At 41.2% G+C, this 19,388-nt stretch overlaps 1 protein-coding gene across 3 annotated transcripts in view; it reads left to right on the forward strand.

The window, feature by feature from the left end:
* Window positions 1–19,388, forward strand: part of ppp1r16b (protein phosphatase 1, regulatory subunit 16B) — a 100,636-nt gene that overhangs the window by 22,211 nt on the left and 59,037 nt on the right. For 2 of the 3 annotated variants that reach the window (XM_004547674.5, XM_004547675.4), the window contains exon 2: window positions 9,711–10,125. In XM_004547674.5, the coding sequence (XP_004547731.3) occupies window positions 9,858–10,125 (268 nt within the window). In that variant the 5' untranslated portion in view covers window positions 9,711–9,857. Of the gene's footprint in view, window positions 1–8,502; window positions 8,587–9,710; window positions 10,126–19,388 lie in introns of those variants that run through there. The other variant, XM_004547676.5, reaches the window with a different exon arrangement.

Genomic DNA, 19,388 nt, shown 5'->3' on the forward strand with positions numbered 1-19,388 from the left:
GCTGAGTTTGCATCTTTTGCTGTGAAGTACAGCCAGACTTTGACCGCTTCGCCTTGGGCGTTTTTAATCTGTAGCTCTGCTCTAAAAGCACGTACGTACCCGGGCCCGCCTACTATGCTTGCAAAGGTAAAATGATTGGCTAGAATTCAAAGTGTATTACATCTCAAGGGAAAAAAGCACCGAAAGAAAGCACCGAAATGTGCGCTGCTTTTCGGTCTGGTTACCACCGTTTATGTCAGAACCGGTGCCATAATGACACCGGATACCGGTACCCATCCCTAGTCATTAGCTGTATCAAACTGACACAATTGATTTAAAGAGCCTTTCTATCATTACCACCAAGGAAGTTCTGTGAGTCTGTCTGTCTCTTGGGATGCACACAGATATTCATCAGAGTTATATCAAAGACTTTGGAGTAGATGATAAGGATCTAGTTTGGGGAATTTTTTAAATTGAATTGTTTTTTTTATCTTTGCACTGACATTTCACGCCATATCTTCTCAAAAACAGCTTGATGTTCTCAAGGAAAAAAACATCACAAACCAATCTGGATATGTTGGATATAAGAGGTTTTTGCACAGTGTGGGCTTAGCAGAGTTATGCACTCATGCTCGCCTCTTGCACACAAATTCTCATTCTTGTGTGACAAAAATATAATTTTGTTAGTTTAAGATTGAAAAAACTTTCAGTCTCAATCTTGGATTGAATCATTTTTAGTCTATTTTGTTGCAGTCTTTATCACCAAATGGAAGAGTGTGAAGTGTGAGTTTGCTGTCGACCTTGAAATCAGTCGACCTTAAGTAGGGTTTTCTTGCGAAATAAAGTATATTCCTCTCTGCTGCTGACGAACACGATTCAAACATTATCCGGCATTATATGGAGACAAAAATCCTGCCAGCCATTTAAGAGCTTTAGATGAAATCCTGCCAATGGAGTATTATGTCCTGTACGGTGGTGTTACACACTCAAGCTGCCATTATCTATATGTCTATAACCATTAGTGCCCATTCACCTTCATAATGATGATGGAAAGTCCTAAATGACCTCAGTTCAGCTGGTTTCTGGAGATGCTGGTGGCTTAAAGCTGATGTCAGTGCTGCTGCACACACACACACACACACACACACACACACACACACACACACACACACCAATGGATGAGGCCTTCGTTGGAAGCATTTATTCCTTGCTTAAACATTTTAACACAATCCCAATAAATGAGCAAACTTACGAACACCCACTTTACCTGACCTGGATCATAGAGATGCGAGTGATCAGTGAAAGAAAGTACGTCTCCGTTTCTTTTTGAAGCTCGTCCTGCGCGAGCAGTAGTAAACAGCTTAAAGCTAGAAAAAACCCCAAACTTCATTTGTTAGGACATATTGCTTTTTGAGGCCCTGCCTTTGCCTTTCATGTTATACCTTTTCTTCTTAGACTTGAAACAGGAAAGTCAATTATGGGTTGAGACTAAAAGGTTAAATGGAAAGTCTACTTCAGAAGGATTTCCTGTCTATTACTTTATGAGGAAAGAGTGTGTTCCTAAAATCCAGGCTGCTTATGTTTTGTAGTGACCTCGCCTGCAGTTCTGTGACATTGCAATCACAGCAAAACAGGGCTTTTGTTGTAGCAGCTGCCAATTTATGAAGACAACAACCTAGCCTGAATAAATTCAGACTGTTTATTGCAAAACAGTTTGAAAAACTGTGTATAATTGCTCTGTTTTGGGAATTTGAAAAACCAGGTCAGACACCGAACGTGAAGCAGCTGCTGCTGCTAGTAAAGTGTTTGTGCTTCATGTTCGGTGTCTGTCCTGCTTTTTGCCTTAATTGTTATCAAATGTATGCTGTGTCTTTTTCGCAGAATGCGTGAGCGTAGTATAACGTTCGTATCTGCAGCCAGGGAGCCGATTGAGGTCAATCTGTGATTTGCAGCCTTGGCCCTGGGCGCCAGCTGTGATATCACCAGAGGCTTTACAGTCACCAGAACACCCTGTGTTTTACATATCTTCACATGGTTTGTCTTTGCCTCCTGTGAGGCCATCGTATCAGGTACAACTGTTTGCCTTGTCTGATATTTAGGTCCTGATGAAGCACCTTGTGGGCCAGACGGTCTCCCCTTAAGGCTGCGAATGATTTATTCTCTGCTATCAGAAACGGTTTAATAAACACCAATGACTATGCTGATGTCAATTTTACTCTTCGGCTGGTTTCATCTTACAAAAACAAGTCGGCGTATCAGCGTGTGGGCATCTTTAAGCTTTAGAGACTGAGTGAAATCATCCAGAGAAAATGCCTTTATATGCTCTGTGTCACTGCTCATGCTGCTGTCAGCAGTCTTTCAGAAGCTGTCGACTTCAGAGATAAACTGTGCTTTTTATGGATTTTGATGTGCAAATTTCAAATGTAAAACAAGCTGATTGGCTACCATTTTTATTTCATGTCTTTTTACATGTTACACCATTCTCATCTGGTTATGGTCACTTTATATAATAATATTTCATCTTTATTCATTACGGAACAATTTAAAAATCAGAAAAAGGTCTAGAGAAGACTTTATTTGAAAGATTATATTAGACTACACGCCGGGGTTTTTCCACAGTTCACAGAAAAACTCAATGACCAGTGTGTTAGCATGCTAGGATGTTGTGACACGGAGGAACGTCGGTTTCGTCAGTTACCCAGAATATTATGACATCCACAAATGTTCATTTCACCACTTGCATATCAGCCTTTATATGTTTCCTAACCAAACTAATTTATTTATTTAATGATGTATGGTGCCAATAGAGGAAATGCAAAGGTTACAGATGTGTCACTGGTGCAACTTTGATGAGTCGCAGTACAATCAAACGCATATTGTGAAAGAAAAGTAAAAAGTTGAAGTGATTTACTACTACAAGGAATTACAGAGCAGAAATCAAAAGTTTAAATCTGACAATTAGGATTTACACGTCATATAGAGCCCGATCTGAAAATCACCACCCACTTATACTACTGCCATTTGTGTTTTCAAGGGTCAAAATGTATTTTAGTCATTTCTGGTTCCTGCAAAGAACTTTTTGATTTACTAACATATCATAAAAACCAGAGCCAAATGACAGTTTTAAGCATCATTTTCATTTTCAGGGACCCAAAATGAGCAAAATCCAATGACATTTATTTTGGCTGTAGACCAGTGCAACACCTTCATGAACAATGAGAGTGCTGCATGGTTTAAGCACTGACTTTTACCATCTAACAAGGGAAAAATTCACTCCTTCATTCCTCACATTTCCTGCTTTTGCATGTTATTAAATAGCATAGTGTGTTTTGTGCTGTATCCCTATATTCACCTTCTTTTTCCTCTTACCTCCAAACTGGTTGCAGTAGACGGCTATCCCTCTCAGTCATCCTCTTAGGGAGTTCTTCAATCCCTCTGTTGTCAAGTGCTGCTCATTGGTTCTTTACATTATAGTATAAAGTGTCTCGCATTGACTTTATACTGCACATGACAGCAGGGTCACAAACACAAGCAAGTGAAGCTTCTGTTGCAAGTTGTTCCACTTTGACATCAAAATAGCAGCAAGTCTGTACATTCTGTAGCCCAGAAACCAGTGCACAACCAGCACACTGCCATACTGGAGCCATAACTTGAGAAACATACAGAGGAGCTGGCAGACATTTTTCACAAGAGTTCCCCCAAAAGCTGCACCATATGGCTGCCTGAGAGGCAAATGAAAAAGTTCACATTTTGCTGCTTGTAAAGTTAATCACTGCTGATGCACAGTAACGTAAAAGGACAGCCTGGTTAAGCATGTGAACATTTTGATCAACTCAAAACTTCTGTCAGGGATTTTCCCTGGGATTGTGACAGCTGCACAGTTGGATTTTAGTCAGAAACTTTGATTGTGAGCCATATACGTGTTTATTCTGTGGCACAATCTGGACAAATCAGTTCTGTTAAACAAGAGGAAGAACTAAAACTTTACAACAGATATATATACATATGTGTTAAACTACATGTGAAGTAACATAAAGTTTAACATATCTCTCATCAACAGTTGGGTAGGTTTCTATCTTCCTGTCTTTTCTGTCACTTGGTGTGTGTGTCTGTGTGCGCGTGTAACATCATTACCTCTGCTCTGATTCCTCTAACTTGATCAACAGTAGCTCCTGGGTTTCATATTTCCTGCACTAATGCCATTGAGCATCAAAGACAGCTAAGGAAAACAGTGGACGCTCTGTTTGTCACACATCCCTTCTGAAGTTAATTCACTTTGGCTGCTGCCCTGACAAATCGCAACGAAAGGGAGAGAGCATGGGGTCAGTTGGAGCTGAGACTAAATATCCACTCCCACAGAAACACTGCTGTCTGAACACCAATCAAAGAAAGTCAATTATTAGACAGTGGAAACCTGTTTGGAACTGTTGAAAGAAGAAATTAAAAGTTAAAGTAGATTAGATTTTTGCCCCCAGGTCCTAAAAAGAAAATAAATTGTCTACTGTAGAACATAAAAAGCAGAGACTTGCTCAGTGACCACAAACTGCCATGTTGTTTTGGGGTGGTTTTGCTAGCATTTTTCCAGGTGGTGTCCATCTTAGAGCAGTTTACCTTTTACCGGGTGTCGGTATTCTGAGCCGTAAAGGATATCCGGTTTGACAAAGCTGTTATAAAGTCTGACCTGTGTTCAGCAGCTGTGTGGGCTGGAGTGTTGCAAATGCTCTGCATGCCTTGCCAGGGCTTGCACTGCTGTCATTTTGTGCTGAATTGTTCTCGCTGACAAGGCTGTGAAGGTAGGCAGGGCCTTGACATAGCACAGAGGACCACTTTTAACTGATGGGTGCACAACACCTTGGTTTTGGAGGTGTTGATTTTTAGAGCTGTTTGCCTGTTTCCTGGAAAAGGTTTCATTTTCCTCCTGCAGACTGCAGACAAACTGTTCTCTTTAACAGAAAAGTATATTTCAAATTCATATTTCAAATTTAATGAATTCTTAAAGTTAAATTTACGCCTTTGAGAAGCTGACAAGATGATGCTGCTTAGCATGCACAAATATGCATTAACCTGAGTGACACATGCATTTATCTACGCTAACAGATCCTGTTCCGATCCGATACAGATACCTTAGCTCTAAATATTTGCAGATACGGAGCACTGATCCGTTACCAGTTTTAAACAAGGAGCACTCTGAGAGCACAAGTCTCCACCAAAAGAAATATATACTTATTCAGGAACACTGAACATGTATTCAAATTGCTGAATGAAATGCAAACAGGCAAATGCTACCAAAAACCCAACTTCGGTGGTGGAGGTGTTTGAGATGCTGTATTCCTCACTCTGAAGACAGGGTTGAGCTGTTCCTTCCTGTATAAGGAACTCAGGCTCGATTTAAATATTATTTACTTTCTAGATACAAAATGCAATATAGCAAATAAATGCATCCAGGTAGTGCTGGGCGATATGATGATATATATCGTATGGACGATAGAAAAGTGTCTATCGTGCCATTTGTCTTCTATCGTTTCTAACCCAAATTATATAAATTATTACATAAAATATATAATTAACCCTTTACAACCGGTCGGAGCAGGCACACTCCGTTTTACCTAACTATTTTTAAATCCTTGTAGAACTGGAACCACGTAAGGTAGCGCAATCTTTTTTTTTTTTTTGCATGTGAAACCGGAGGAGTTGTACTTACATTTAATGCCATTAGCCCTGAATGCCCTAGGTCACGGTTTCCTTCCACATATAGCTTTGCAAAAATTGCTTAAGAAGCACTTGCAGCAACTAAAAGAGAATATTCCAGAAACACGCTTTGCCTATGTTCAATAACACTTCCTACGTTGACATATACGTCAGCGCGAACTATCGCATGTCCGCCATTACCTGCCCGAAGCCGGAAGTGACGTCATTTTCGCGAAAGGGCCTTATAAGCCTATGTTGGTGTTTTTAAAAGTCATGTTTGACTTTATGCTTTTCTGTATCGTTTCTGGGATGCTTAGAACTCAAATTACACTGTTGGAAATAGTTTATTTTGATGCATTATAATATTTATTTTCATTTTTCCTGTATTATATAAAAATTAGTGTATCTCAAAAATAAAACTATGAAGACACTCAAAATAAATTTCTCGTGGTTGGAAATTATTTTGTGCAACCTTTTTGTATTTACAGTTTTGAGGGATAAGCCTCTTAAATTTTTCTAACTAGAAATATATGCAAAAAACAAACTATTTTCAATTTTTTTGTAGTTTATTGCACTACAATTTTTTGCAATTTATGTAGTTACTATGGACTTAATGCATACATATTATTAAAATTTCGGCTATAACGGTTGTATTGATATATGGAAACTTGAAATGCTCCCACAAATGGCACTACAGCATGTAAAAGCATAAAGATAAGCTCTGGCGGCCTTGGTTCTATGGTAGGTCTTAAAGGGTTAAATAGCCTGTGGCAAATATATTAGTGTTGTCTTATCACTGTACATGCTCTTAACTTTATGCAAGAGAAAATAAAGTATAAAAAATTATATTTTTCACAAAGAAATTCCGTCTTGTGGTTTGCGACCTGGTGCTGCTGTACGTGCACCCGGATTTGCGACATACTTTACGGTAACTCAAAACAAAGACTGCACCCTCGGCACTTGCTGTTTACAGACTGCATACTTTCTAGATGACCACAGGTCAGGTGGTATATCGTGATACATATCATTATTGTGATATAAAATAATTCGTATCGTGATAAATATTTTTTCCATATCGCCCAGCACTACATCTAGGAATCTGTATGATACTGCAATACTGTACTCTCAGGCTAATAAAGCCCATTTTGATCTGGATGGGCTCATTCACTGTACCTCAGAGGAAACTTTAACATTGTAAAATCCAATATGTTGTAAAATAAAACGGCTTCATACATTTTTTTTTTAAAGAGGTTTTAGGCCCAGTTTATTAATCGACATTTCCTTCATCTTCATTTGAAAACTCGTGGTTTTAGAGTTAAATCCCAAATCTCACACTCATTTCCCATGATTTGTGCATTAACTGGCCACTTTATTAGGTACATCTGTTGAAGTGCTTTCTAATGCAGATATCGAATCACCGTCCAGCACAGGCCAACACCTCAGTACGTTTAGAAACAGTAGAGACGAGCTGTTGGAGTTCAAGCCGAGCATCGGAACGGGGAAGAGAGGCAATTTAAGTGACTTTGGACGTGGCACGATTGCAGGTGCAAATATCCACTTTCGCGGATGATCAGAAATCTTTTGCTCCTTTTGTAACCGAGCAGCAGTGTTGCGAGGGCGTGTGCGTGTGTGAGTTTATTATCTCAACAGCTCGTTCGCTAAAATCAGCCCCTATAAACCAGAAACGGGCGGCTGTCTCTCTGGCTGCAGTTCAGCTGTGCAAACTTTCATTTCGCCGATAAAATAGGACAGTAAAAACTTTAATGCTCTTTGCTAAATATATAAAGTATAATACGAGCAAAACAGTCAAGTCTGCAGGTCGTTTACACTTTCTACATATAAAAATAAAACTCATCGCAGATGAAGTTGTGTAGGCGCGCTGCTGTGTGTGACATTGTTTATAACCCTTGTCTGTAACCTTCCACATCATCCAAGCGGTGTCCTTATTACCCAGCATGGTGCATTTCCTGTGTTAGCAGTGATAGGCCTCGGGATGAGCTTCACGGTGTGTTTCATGTCCTTACTTGAATGCATGGGCCTCCTTGAGGAGGAGCAGGAACAGATGCTTCTGACAGAACAAACAATATCACACAGTATTTATGCACCGAGTTGATACTATCACAGTACGGTGGGAGTAAGTAGTAGTCTGTCAGAGTATGCTCACAGGCAAAACATTAATAATTCTTCTAATGAAGTGTGTAGTTTTTTCATGTATTTGTGCATTGCATATCTGTGTAGCACTAATGTATACTTAACAGTATACAGACCATCTTAAAAACCAACAAGTGAAACTGAGACAGGAATTCTGCGTTCACTGTCAGTTTCCTAAACGACCTCTGGTGCAAGAACTGCCGACAGCTTCGATTTTAAATTCCTGCAGAATAATCTGAGACCCTGCAGCTAATCCTCCTGCATCGACCTTTGAGTGATGACACATTCTTTACTAAGTATTTACTATCACGGCCCGTTGTCTCCATCTCGTCGGTTTTGAGTGAGAAGCTGTGAGAACCCGCTCACATCTTTGTGCTGGAAACTCTTATGCACCTAAGAGTCAACGGTGTGTCAAGGTTTCGTTTCATTTGTGTGCTGTGATGACATTTTTGCACCGCTCACTTGGCTGCCACTTGAGAATGTTAATGGAAAACTTCTGTTGAGCCAAGCGGAGACAGACGCGCTGTGCTGGTAAGCTGGCGACTGAAAGTGATGCTGTAGGAAGTGATTGTGCTCCTTGCTTCCTGTCCGTGTTTTTAGCACTTTGGTGCTGCAGAGGAAATGTAGAACGAGGTTGGTGGAGGCTGAATACATAAAGCAGCGATTTGCATTGTGGAGCCTTTCATCAGGGGATGCAGCCAGACTGCACAGGTTTCACTGGTGAACAGCTGCGGGCACAGGGAAATGCTTATCAGTGGTTACGTGATGGTAAGTAACTGAAAAGAAGCCAGCATGTGTCATGCATCCAGCATGCAGATGTTGACGTTTCAAGCTATTTACTTAGTGTTGTTTGTTTTTGGTGTGCGTGTGTTTGTGTGACAAATGATCAACGATCGCGTGATAATCCTGCCGGACTTGATGAGAAGTTTTTCTGGCCGTGGCGTTAAAACGTCCGTACATTGTTGTGAGTGCTGTTCAAAGGAAGTAGCCTGACAAAACTCAATCACTGCACTTTCCACTTACTGTTCCTGCATGTTTATTCTTTATTTACTCAGCTTAACTTTTTGCAGCTGCTGATCTTTATACAATGACCAAAGTAAGTTGTCTCCTCTTTAGGTTTCACCACACAGTTAGCTGTTTTTTCTGCATGTCCACAAAAATTACGAGAAACTGAAAAATGGGCTTTTGCTGATTCACTCACGGTGCTGCTGTCAATTGTCAGAGAGAAAAGGAGAGATGCATTTTATTCATGTTTACAAAAATGCAGCGCTGACATGAAAAGTCCCCACGTCAACTCGCTGCTCCGGTGCTTTTTTTCTCTCTCATTGTGCTGGCGCTTGCTTGTAGTGTTCAGGAAGCGGTTTGCCTTGATGGAGGATGGTAGAAAAACCCGTTAACAGCTCACAAAGCAAGTGGATCACCAAGACTATGACCCATGCAGTTCAGTTAAACATTGAAACCGTGACCTCTCATTCTTGCTCTTGATTCTCTCTTAAGTGAAAATATGCAAGTTGGTGAAAGAAGTGAAGCGGTCATGAACAAAATATTGATTTCATATTTGTTCACAACAGACAAAAGAAAGTAGACTCAAACGGTGGTTCGGTGCCTTGTTAACTGGTAGCTTGTTCTGGGGTCTGTTTAACTAGGACACCAGAATGCAGCTCTGTGCACTTTGCTGTGGTGTGTCAGACCAGCACTTCTTTTAAATGTCAGTGTGTCCCAATAGACTCTGCAATGTAGAGCTTTTACAACTTTAAAGTCCAGAGTCGGCTTGAATAACAAGCATCAAACAACTTTCACGTTTTATTTACTGGTGTATTAAAGTTCCAGATGATAAAAAGTTTATAGCTGGCATTTTGTGGCTCAGCTTTTCCCTCCGTCTCTTCTTCCAGGTCGTTCACTGCCGCTGAAAGGATGATAACGATCGTGGGAGGAGGCCACGGCCGGAGGTGCAGCCCTCGCTAGAATCCTACTTCTCTTCCAGTTCACCCCTTTACCATCGCCCAGTGTTGCTGTCCACCCCACCCCAACCTGGCACCATGGCCAACCACCTGGAGCTGATCCAAGAGCTGCAGCAGCTGGACAAGGTGCCCAGTCTGGAGAGACTGCGGGCGGCCCAGAAGCGGCGCACCCAGCAGCTGAAGAGATGGGCTGTGTATGAGAAGGAGATGCAAAACAAGAAGCGAAAGGCCGACAAGAAGGGACGCATTGCTAACAGCCTCCAGCAATCAGAGCCCAAGAAACATGTGTCGTTTTCCGCCAGCGTGGCGCTCCTGGAGGCTTCGGCCAGGAATGATCCAGATGAAGGTAAGACCAGTACAGCATATTAATGATACGTGCAGATCAGAAAATAAAAGGGTGGCTTATTTATTTCTGCTTGCCTAATTACAACTAGTTTGGATTCATTACATCAAGTATCCTAAATATTTTGATTTAGCGATGAAATAAAGGTATTATTTATGGATGTGGGGCAGGGTGAGTAGAGCTGGGGTTATTTCTTTGTTGCTTGCGAGACGACAGGAGGATGAACAGGCTGCATAGAGGCCGGCGTTGCCCTTTTAATTTATTTGTTGAACTTTAGTATTCCTTGTTTCAAAAATAAATAGTTTAAATAAAGTTTTGCTCAACTGAGCTCAGACTTACCCTCGACACCGCGTTTGAATAATGACGCTAATTTCGGCCTCACCACACTACTTCCCCTGGATATCAAAATGCCAAGGTCAGGAAAACGATTAGCTTGGCCTGCCCACTTAAACCGCCAGTGGAAGTCACTCCATTCCAATTGAATTTGTTCTGCTAGGAGACTGTTTTATCATTGAGAATTAATGGAGTTGTCACACTGAGATGAAACTCTGCCAGTCTTTTAATTAAAATTTCCCTATTTGGAGATAATAATTGTTTTCCTCCAGTACCGGCAGCCCCGTGTTGCTGTGGCTGTGCTAACAGTGTGTCGGCGATGCAGGGATGATAACAGGCTGCTATCGCTTAGATTTTGCGTCTAATTTAACGTCACTGTAACTTGAAATTGGATTGAAGTTTGTTTTATTTATTTGTTTTTTTTAATCGTCACAAATGCAGCCCACAGCAGTGCTACTGTATATTCTTTGCTCATGCAAGCTGTCTTCACAGATAGGACATCCCTCTCAAGGCTGATGTATTTTCACAATAATTTTTACAAGGCTGAAGCTACTCTGCTGTGCCTGTACACACACGTGGACTGTTCACTGGCACGTCTAAGCTCCAGCTGGAGTGTGAGACACTAGAAGTCTTGTGATGTCTACAGGGGTCTGCTGGATTTTATCACGGCGTGTAGCCGAAATTAAACTTTGGTGTAAGCAAAAGGAAGTTACTTAATTGGGTAAAACTGAAAAAGAAAATCTTTGATGTTTTTGTTGCTGGTTTCATTGTTGTGCGTGATGTGAGAAATGGTTTGAGCATCATTTCGGGGCTTTTATTGCAAACTGCTGCGCTGTGTGTATTTCCCAGAAGGTCTGCTGAGGCACTTAGACTGCACCAGGATGTTGGGGCTGATCGTGTGAGTCTTTAGATTGGTTTTGAGAAACCACACGAGGAAGCAAGGAACACACAATGTCTACTCATCAATATTGACAGGTCCCTTTCAGGGATGGTTTAACAGCAACAAACATTTGTCTGCTGTCACACACTTACTCGTGTCAGAACGAATGAGTATTTGTACACCACTGATAGATTTCTTTTTGAACTCTTCAGCTGTGTCCTCCATGTTAAGGATGCACACATACAAAAATTCCTGATCAATTTTTCAAGAGTAGAAAAAGGAGGTTTTTAATTTCAATACAGCTAGACGGGGGATACATTATTGCTTTGACTGTACACTGTGTCCCTTCTCCTTCTGATGCAGTTATCGATAAACTGACTAATTAATTGAGCGTTAATGCTTTGACTTGCAGGAGCTGCTATAATGTGACTCCTTGTTGCAAATGGATTAGGATGAAGTTAGCAAAAGTGAAAAGACTTCATGTTCTTCTGTGACACAGTTGTGTCGTGACTGTGCTATACAACGAGCTACGATTACCACCTCTAAGCATAAATTTATTATCGGAGTCTGAAGACTGTTTAAAATTAATAAGAGGGCTTGCAGGTGGTTCAGGTGTACAAAAGCTCCACCATCATGACTGTCAGAATAACATGCCAGCAGAGAGAAAAGGAATTTTCCAAATTTAGTGTGCATGATTTTTGATGGTTCTCTGCTTTTGATTCCCTTTCCTTCTCCTTATGTCCTGCAGTACTTCCGTATAGAGATGTCTGCTATCACTACTGTCTAATGAGAGTGACCATGAAAGAGGCAGGGAGGATAAAAAAAAAAAAGGGAGACAGGATGTAGTGTTGCCCACACAGCTCCAGTGGCAGCTGGCTAGCTTAGGAGCTTGATAATCTCCTCTCTCATTCCCTCTGGTCCCCAAATGCTCGATCAGGCGTCATGAGTCCACACACTGTGCTGCTCCAGCACACAGCACCCTTTTTAAAGAAATGTTACATGACAGTGTCATTTCAAAAAGGCATGTATGTATGTATGTATGTGTGTGTGTATGTATGTATGTATGTATATATATATATATATATATATATATATATATATATATATATATATATATATATATATATATATATATATATATATATATATATATATATATATATATATAAAAAAGGAAATCGAAAGTAGATGAAATGATGGGAAAAGGTTGAGGCATTTTTAGAAATCAGGACTGTTTATTGGACAGAAGTTAAACCCCTGGTCGGCCTAAAGAATGACTACAAAGGCGGCGCTAGCAGCAGCGAGTTGACGATGAGGCTGGGAACAAAAGTAGCCATCATCACCTCTTTTTCATGAACAGGACGGAAGGGAGAGAAGTAAATACAGAGAGACTAACTTTGACCCAGGAGTTGCTCTAACAGCCTCAAGGCCACAATAAGATGAGAGGCTGGGCTGAGTCATGTTTAATCCCTGATTGGTTGGAGTAGGCGAGCTGCTTCCTGCGATTCTTTGCCTGCTCTTTTTTTCTCTCCCTGTGGTTTGGGTCAGAGCTTCAGAGCGCGTTGGCTGGAGGCGGCCTGTGATTGTGTGAGGACATAACCAATATTATGTGTGATAACTCCTATGCATGCTTTATAAATGAAGTTTTTTGTGTATTTTCAAGCTTTATTATATTGACTGTTATTAAAATCTATGTAGATGCAGGTGTACAGGTGTTATGCTTGCATTTAAGTGTGTGTGTGTGTGTGTGTGTGTGTGTGTGCATCCGTGCGTATTCTTGTCATTATAACTTCCTGTCTGCTGAGAGAGGAAGCAGACTCACCAGACTGTGAGAGACACGGGACGGGTATGGTGAAACTGCAGAGGGTATATTGTACATTTATGTTTAAGAATGTTTGTGTGTGTGTGTGCGCGTGTGTGTATGCAAAAAGTTTTTGTGTGGTTGTGACAGAGAGAGAAGGAAGAATATTTGAGCTTACGTAAATGCAAATTTTGAGTGTCTGTCTCAAGATGTGTGAAAGCAGCAGTGAGTAGGAAAGTGCTGGATCCCGAGTGTGAGTCCATTTCTTCGCCCGTGGTTCGCACCATCCTGAACCCACTGCCCTCTCATAGTGATGAAGGCTGATGGCTGTGAAATTACTGTGAAGCACTTTGGTGTCTTTTATGCGCGCCTCTTCGGCAACTGAGATGGATGGGATTTCTCTTCTCCAGAGAACTGCCGTCCTGCAGAGGAGCAGCTAGTGGGGTCAGAAGGAACTGTCAACAAAACTCAAAGACAGTCAGCGTGGTATGACCTGACATTTCCTCCTAAAACCGCTGGGTAATCTGATGAGATGGCCCGGGAGTCAACAGTATTAATGGAAAGAGGGGAAAAAAGTAAGAGTAGAACTGTAGAGGGGGGAAAAATGTCTGACTTAAAGCCTTTAAACACCGTCAGAAAGCAAAATCTGAGAAAACAATGGAGGCATTTGGAGAAAACCAACTATAATAAGCGAGAGTGTAAGTGGGTGAAAAGTAGTGTGAATGAACAGGAGATTCAGTAACTGCTTTTCAGTATCTTGTGCCGTCTTTTTGTTTTCAATGTCTGTTTGTAAGAGCTGCTTTTTTGGAACCCCCCCCCCCCCGGATCATTCAAACAACATGCTGTGTCTGACTTTGTCTTTGGGGGTGGTTTACAGTCGTTCCCAGAAGCAACAGCTGAAGGCGGGTTGAAAAGCAGCCTGTCAAACACAGGGACAGAATTGTTGCCACCGATAGTTGTAAATCAAATAGGACAAAGACAGCTTAGGGCTTCAAACCCCTCCTTATCTTTTATCTGTGCTGCTGCTCAATCGCAGTACAAACTTTTAGATATTTTGGTGCAACATCTCCCTCACCAAGCTATCATACATGCCAAGAAGGAAGCTGTAAAACGGATCTAAAAAGGGGAGGAAAGTCTTGTGAATGTGTAAAATGCACAAACATCTGTGGGGAGAAATAATCAACTTGTTCTACTTCTAAATTTGTGCCTCTTCTTCGCTCTATGAGAGGGCTTCGGCTTTTCTGATCATGTGAACGGCAGCAGTGACAGAAGCAGTGGTGTTCTCTTGAACCCAGGTTGTGTTTTGCAGCTTCTTTGCCTTTCCCACCCCTGAGCTCTATTTATTTATACACCCACTCACGTGGCAACACCCAGCACGCTAATTACCACTTATTCCCTACTGAAAATCATAACTTGTAACTCAGCGTTTGAAAAGCCACACTTAAAATCCATGTTCCATTTTTAGCGATGCGGCTTTTGCTCTTGGTTCACAACCTTTTTTTCTTCTTCTGCCATATCACCATAAAAACAAAGAGGAGGAATAAATGTGGATTTCGGGATAGAAAAATACTCCTGCAGGAGAATTCACATGTGGCTTTTCCCTCGTCTCTTTTCTCTTCGTATTTATTTGTTTGCAAATTAGGTCTCAGAGGAGCTTTTGTCTTCTTCTGCTGTCTTATTAGACTCATAAGGCCTTCCCCTCAGAGGCCTCGGCCAGGCTTAGCTGCTCCCAGGCATATGGCAGCAATAGAGTGCCATTAAATAAAAAAAAAAAAAAAAAGGCAGCACACACATAAATGCTTCACATCAGATGTCACCGCTTGTCAAAAGAAGAGTGACCTTTAACAGTAATCTGTTCAGTCTCTTTCTATCACACTCCTCAGTTCACTGTTTCCAGCTTTCTCTCATTCTTTGTTCCTCCTATAGATAAAAAATAAACTACACACTGGTTCATCTCTACATCTGGTTTCACACACCAACCAACTCTTTCTATCGGAGCACATAAGAAATTGAAGAGCCCAGATGGTTAAAAGAAGCTTTGTGTTGGATTTTCACATCCAGTGAACTTCTGCTTTTAGAAAATAAATCTGTTCTAAATGATTTAAGGTGGTTGAATGACTTTTGGCAGCACAGTGCTTGGATTCAAAATATTAGATGAACACATCGCAATGTAAAGGCATTTCAGACAGCAGGAGCAAATGGCCAGCATGGCTCTTTAGTTTTTATTATAGGCTTTGATTGTATTTGCATTTTTCCTCTTCTAATCACTGCATTGTCTTGGAGTGAACCGTGGCTAAACAGATTTTATGTAGTGGGATTTACCGCTGCAGAAGCCTCGAGTGTTTCTGCACAACTTATATGATACAGTTTGGGTTTTTGTAAACTCTTTTGCCATGAAAATGATTGAAAACCATAATTAGTCACATTTAATTAAGAATATCTGCCATATGACTCAGTGACACTAGAGTAGAAATGGATCTAAAAATATCTGATGTTAATAGGATGGCTTGGTGCCTAGTGATTGCTTAGAGGTTAAGAGTGTAAGATCCTCAACCACCGGTTGACCACTTTAGCAACCTGTCTCCAAACGGTTGCAGTCCAACTTCAACCGGATGTGGTCAGACAGCTGGACGAAGGTTCGTAAATGATTATTCAATAGACTTGACTGGTTGCCAGTCAATACTGGTTGTATTCTGGTTATATTCCTATATAATCACACACACAGGTTACCAAGCAGCTAGACTGGACCACATTCGATAGAAGACTGATAACAGACTGACTCGTCTTATTGCATTTCTGTCACCATCTTGATGCGACAAAGTTGCTTGAAGATGGTAATGGACTGCAAATGATCACAAACCTGGTCGCTGTCTATGACGCAACTCTTTTAAAGAAAACCTGATTGCACATGGTCGCATTAATTTCAGTCTCCTGCCACTATTTACCATAAATAACTCTACTCTTGAAAGCAGCTCGGTGTCTTGTGGGTTAAATGGACTGACTGTTTTGCCTTTTGTTGCCTCACTGCATGGATGCTCATGATCACACACAGTGGATGAATCTACTTCGTGTCACTTTCTTTAGAAAGAAAAAAAAAACAATCAAAAAAGTTATTATAGTGCGAGGGAATAAAAATAACCTCCAGACTAGCCAGACTAACTCTGATCATCAGATGGTGTCATTAACGTGTATTTTCGTCAAGATGAAAGGGTAATGAGCTGAGCAGATGAAGGGGAACTGCTCACAGGTCGTGCCATGAAAAAATAAATGTGCAGTGATGATGTAGGTCACTCTGTGAGATTAATGTCACTGCTCTGTGTTAGATTGCCGTGATAATGTCGGGCCAAGACGAAAGAGAATTGGTAAACTTCTGATGATTTGCTCTCACAGACATAAAAGGATGAACTTTTTTACCAGCCACTAAAAGCTGCCCGAGGCTTATTACCTATCCCTGCTTTCAAATGCTTTATAAACCACTAGGTGTGATATAAGACCAGTGATATGACAAGCTATTTAGCCGTCCATTAGAGGCATGTAGACTTTAATGTGTCCTGGATTTGCTTGTTCTTTTCCCCCCCTGGATTTCTTTTTATTTAATAGTAAGGATCTGTGATATTTGATGTTAAACACAAACTCTACTTAAAAAAGAAAAAGGAAAATTTTGGCTCTTTTGTTTTTCTACTCAGGACTAACTACTAACCCAGAACATGAGGTTGTTTACTCACATGTTCAGTTAAGCCGGGGATGACCTGTGACATCTGTGGAGTAAGCCGGTCAGCCGGTGTGGTGCATCATGTGCTGAAACACAGGTCACTAAAAGGGTGAGCGGTCTGTTAGGACACGGGCGTTGCATGTATCCCTCAACAGTTACTGCTCTGTCCTGACGTCTGTTTGATATGCTTGAGTTGCTTCATTGTAACCAATAATGTGAAAATCTGTGAATAAGTGTCTCTGTTGTGCGATATTTGTGTCTAATATTTGCTTATTTAGTGGACAGAAAAATAATTACTGCTAACTTCTGTCTATTTTCTGTTTTATGATTTTATATTAGGTGGACTCTTTGATCAGTTTGGTAGATTGGAAGCCTTATTATGAAACAGTCACTTTGTGTTTGCTTTAAAGTTACAGTCCTAAAGGATAATAATTCATCTTGATGCAATAGAACGGTGTTGGCTGCGCTGTGAGACTTTTAATTAGTCATCACACGGTTAAATCTGTCAAGCAAAACTTCTGCATTCACTTCATCTAATCTGCATCATAAAGGTCCATATGGCACTTTTATGCTTTGTTCATTTATTCATTGACTGAGACGAGGTTTTTTTTTTTTTGTGTTTTTTTTTTAAACTATCCCTGCATCTTTGAAAATATGCTACTTTACTCGAGGCTAAATCAAGGCTCTTTCACCATTGGCTCTTTGCATCCCCCCCCACCCCCCTTCCTTTTTGCCTCTTCATCCTCATAATCGTTGATTTTATGTGACATTGGAGTGGTTGATTACTCAAGTGGGATCTGGCATTTCATTGCTACGAGCAGAGCTGCGACAATGAGGCGTAGCCTTGCGAGGGTGGCATCTATCAAATGCTCCTGTGATTAGGAGGACTAGTTTCATTCGCCTGACTTCAGTGGATTCTAAAAAGCTGAATTTCTTTTTTCTTTTTTTAACATCTGAACTGCAGGAGTGTTGAAATTTTGGATGTATTTTCCTCCTCCTTTTCTTTCCTGGTTGGCCTTTTGTGGTTAGGGTGGTTTCTCAGGCTACCTGCAGGTTAACAAAACTCTGATCTTTCTCTTATCGTTGTCATTATCTTTTGCTGCCCTTGTCTTTCTCTTTCCCTTGGATTTGTCTTCTTCGACTCGTCAGACGGAGCTCCTCGGGCATTGTGTGCTAGGGAGAGCAGCAACAGTGGCACTGCTGTCTCCTCTCTGTTCATGTGCCTCAGCCTGGGCGAAGCTTTCGGGCAGGGGGGGCTGAATCATCTTGGTCATGTGACATAATTTGGAATTCACAATGCTTGATGCAGAAGTAGGAACAACATTATGGTGCTGGACACATCAATGAGGCTGTGCTGAGGATGAACGTCTGTGATATGGTGTCAGGAATTGGTCCAGTCAGAAGGGAAGGATGCACTGGAGCGAGGAATTATCTGAATTTTGGCTTGTTTGGTCTCGTGTTCGGACACTGTGTAACTGCTGCACAACAACAAAGGGTTATTGATTGGAACTGACCACTGAGTACCTCTGCTACATTGTGCCTGTTACTTTCACTACAGCACGCTTCTCTTCTGTTCACTTGGATTTCTTTCTCATGTGTGCACCTTTTTGCAAACTTGCATGCAAAATTAAATTATTATACGTGGAATTACATATTACATCATTGTTCTTTCCTATTTTAGGCACATCTTAACTGAACCGTGGTTATTAAGCGGTAGGCTGCCAATGGGCTCGCTAAGATCTCCCTCCTCTTCCCTCTTTCACATCAGTCAATTCTCTCGGGAGATCCCCAACTCTCAAGTTAACTCTTATTTCCATGGTAACTGAGGCAGGCAGAGAGGGCCACGCAGCCTTGGCCCCAAGCTACTCAGCTGCAAAGGCACAAATTTTGCATCATCACTGCTGCAGCTCCGTGGCATAGCATGCAAGAGGCCGTCGGATGTGGTTGTGGCAACTAGGTTAACTTGACCTTAAGTACATCTGGCGTGGGTGGACTAAACCGTAGACAACACACGTTTGAGATTTATTGAAAGGAAAAGCTCACAGGCCACTTTTTTAGGTACACCTGGCTAATACCTAGTTTTGGCTTCAGAACTGCTGTAATTCTTTGCGGCATAGATCCATCAATGTGCTGGAAAACATTCCTCAGAGATTTTGGTTCACATTGACATGATGGCATCACACAGTTGCTGTAGATTTGTCAGCTGTACATCAATCTCCTCTGCCACTTTGGCCATTTGAGTGTAGTACTTGTCATGTTCAAGAAACTACTTTGATGTGATGAGAGTTTTTTTTCTTTTTTTTTTTGACATAGTATGTTATGCTGCCGGATGCAGCCATCAAAAGATGTGCACACTGTGTTCATAGAGCGATGGACATGGTCAGCAACAATACTCAGCTCGGCTGTGGCATTTAAACGATGCTAAGGGGCACAAGGTGTGCCAAGAAAATATCCCCCACCCCATCACACCACCGGCACCAGGCTGAACTGCTGATAGAAGACGGGCTGGATGGTTTCATGTTGTTTACACAAAATTCTGA

Source organism: Maylandia zebra, linkage group LG5 (assembly GCF_041146795.1).
Source record: "Maylandia zebra isolate NMK-2024a linkage group LG5, Mzebra_GT3a, whole genome shotgun sequence".
NCBI lineage: Eukaryota > Metazoa > Chordata > Actinopteri > Cichliformes > Cichlidae > Maylandia > Maylandia zebra.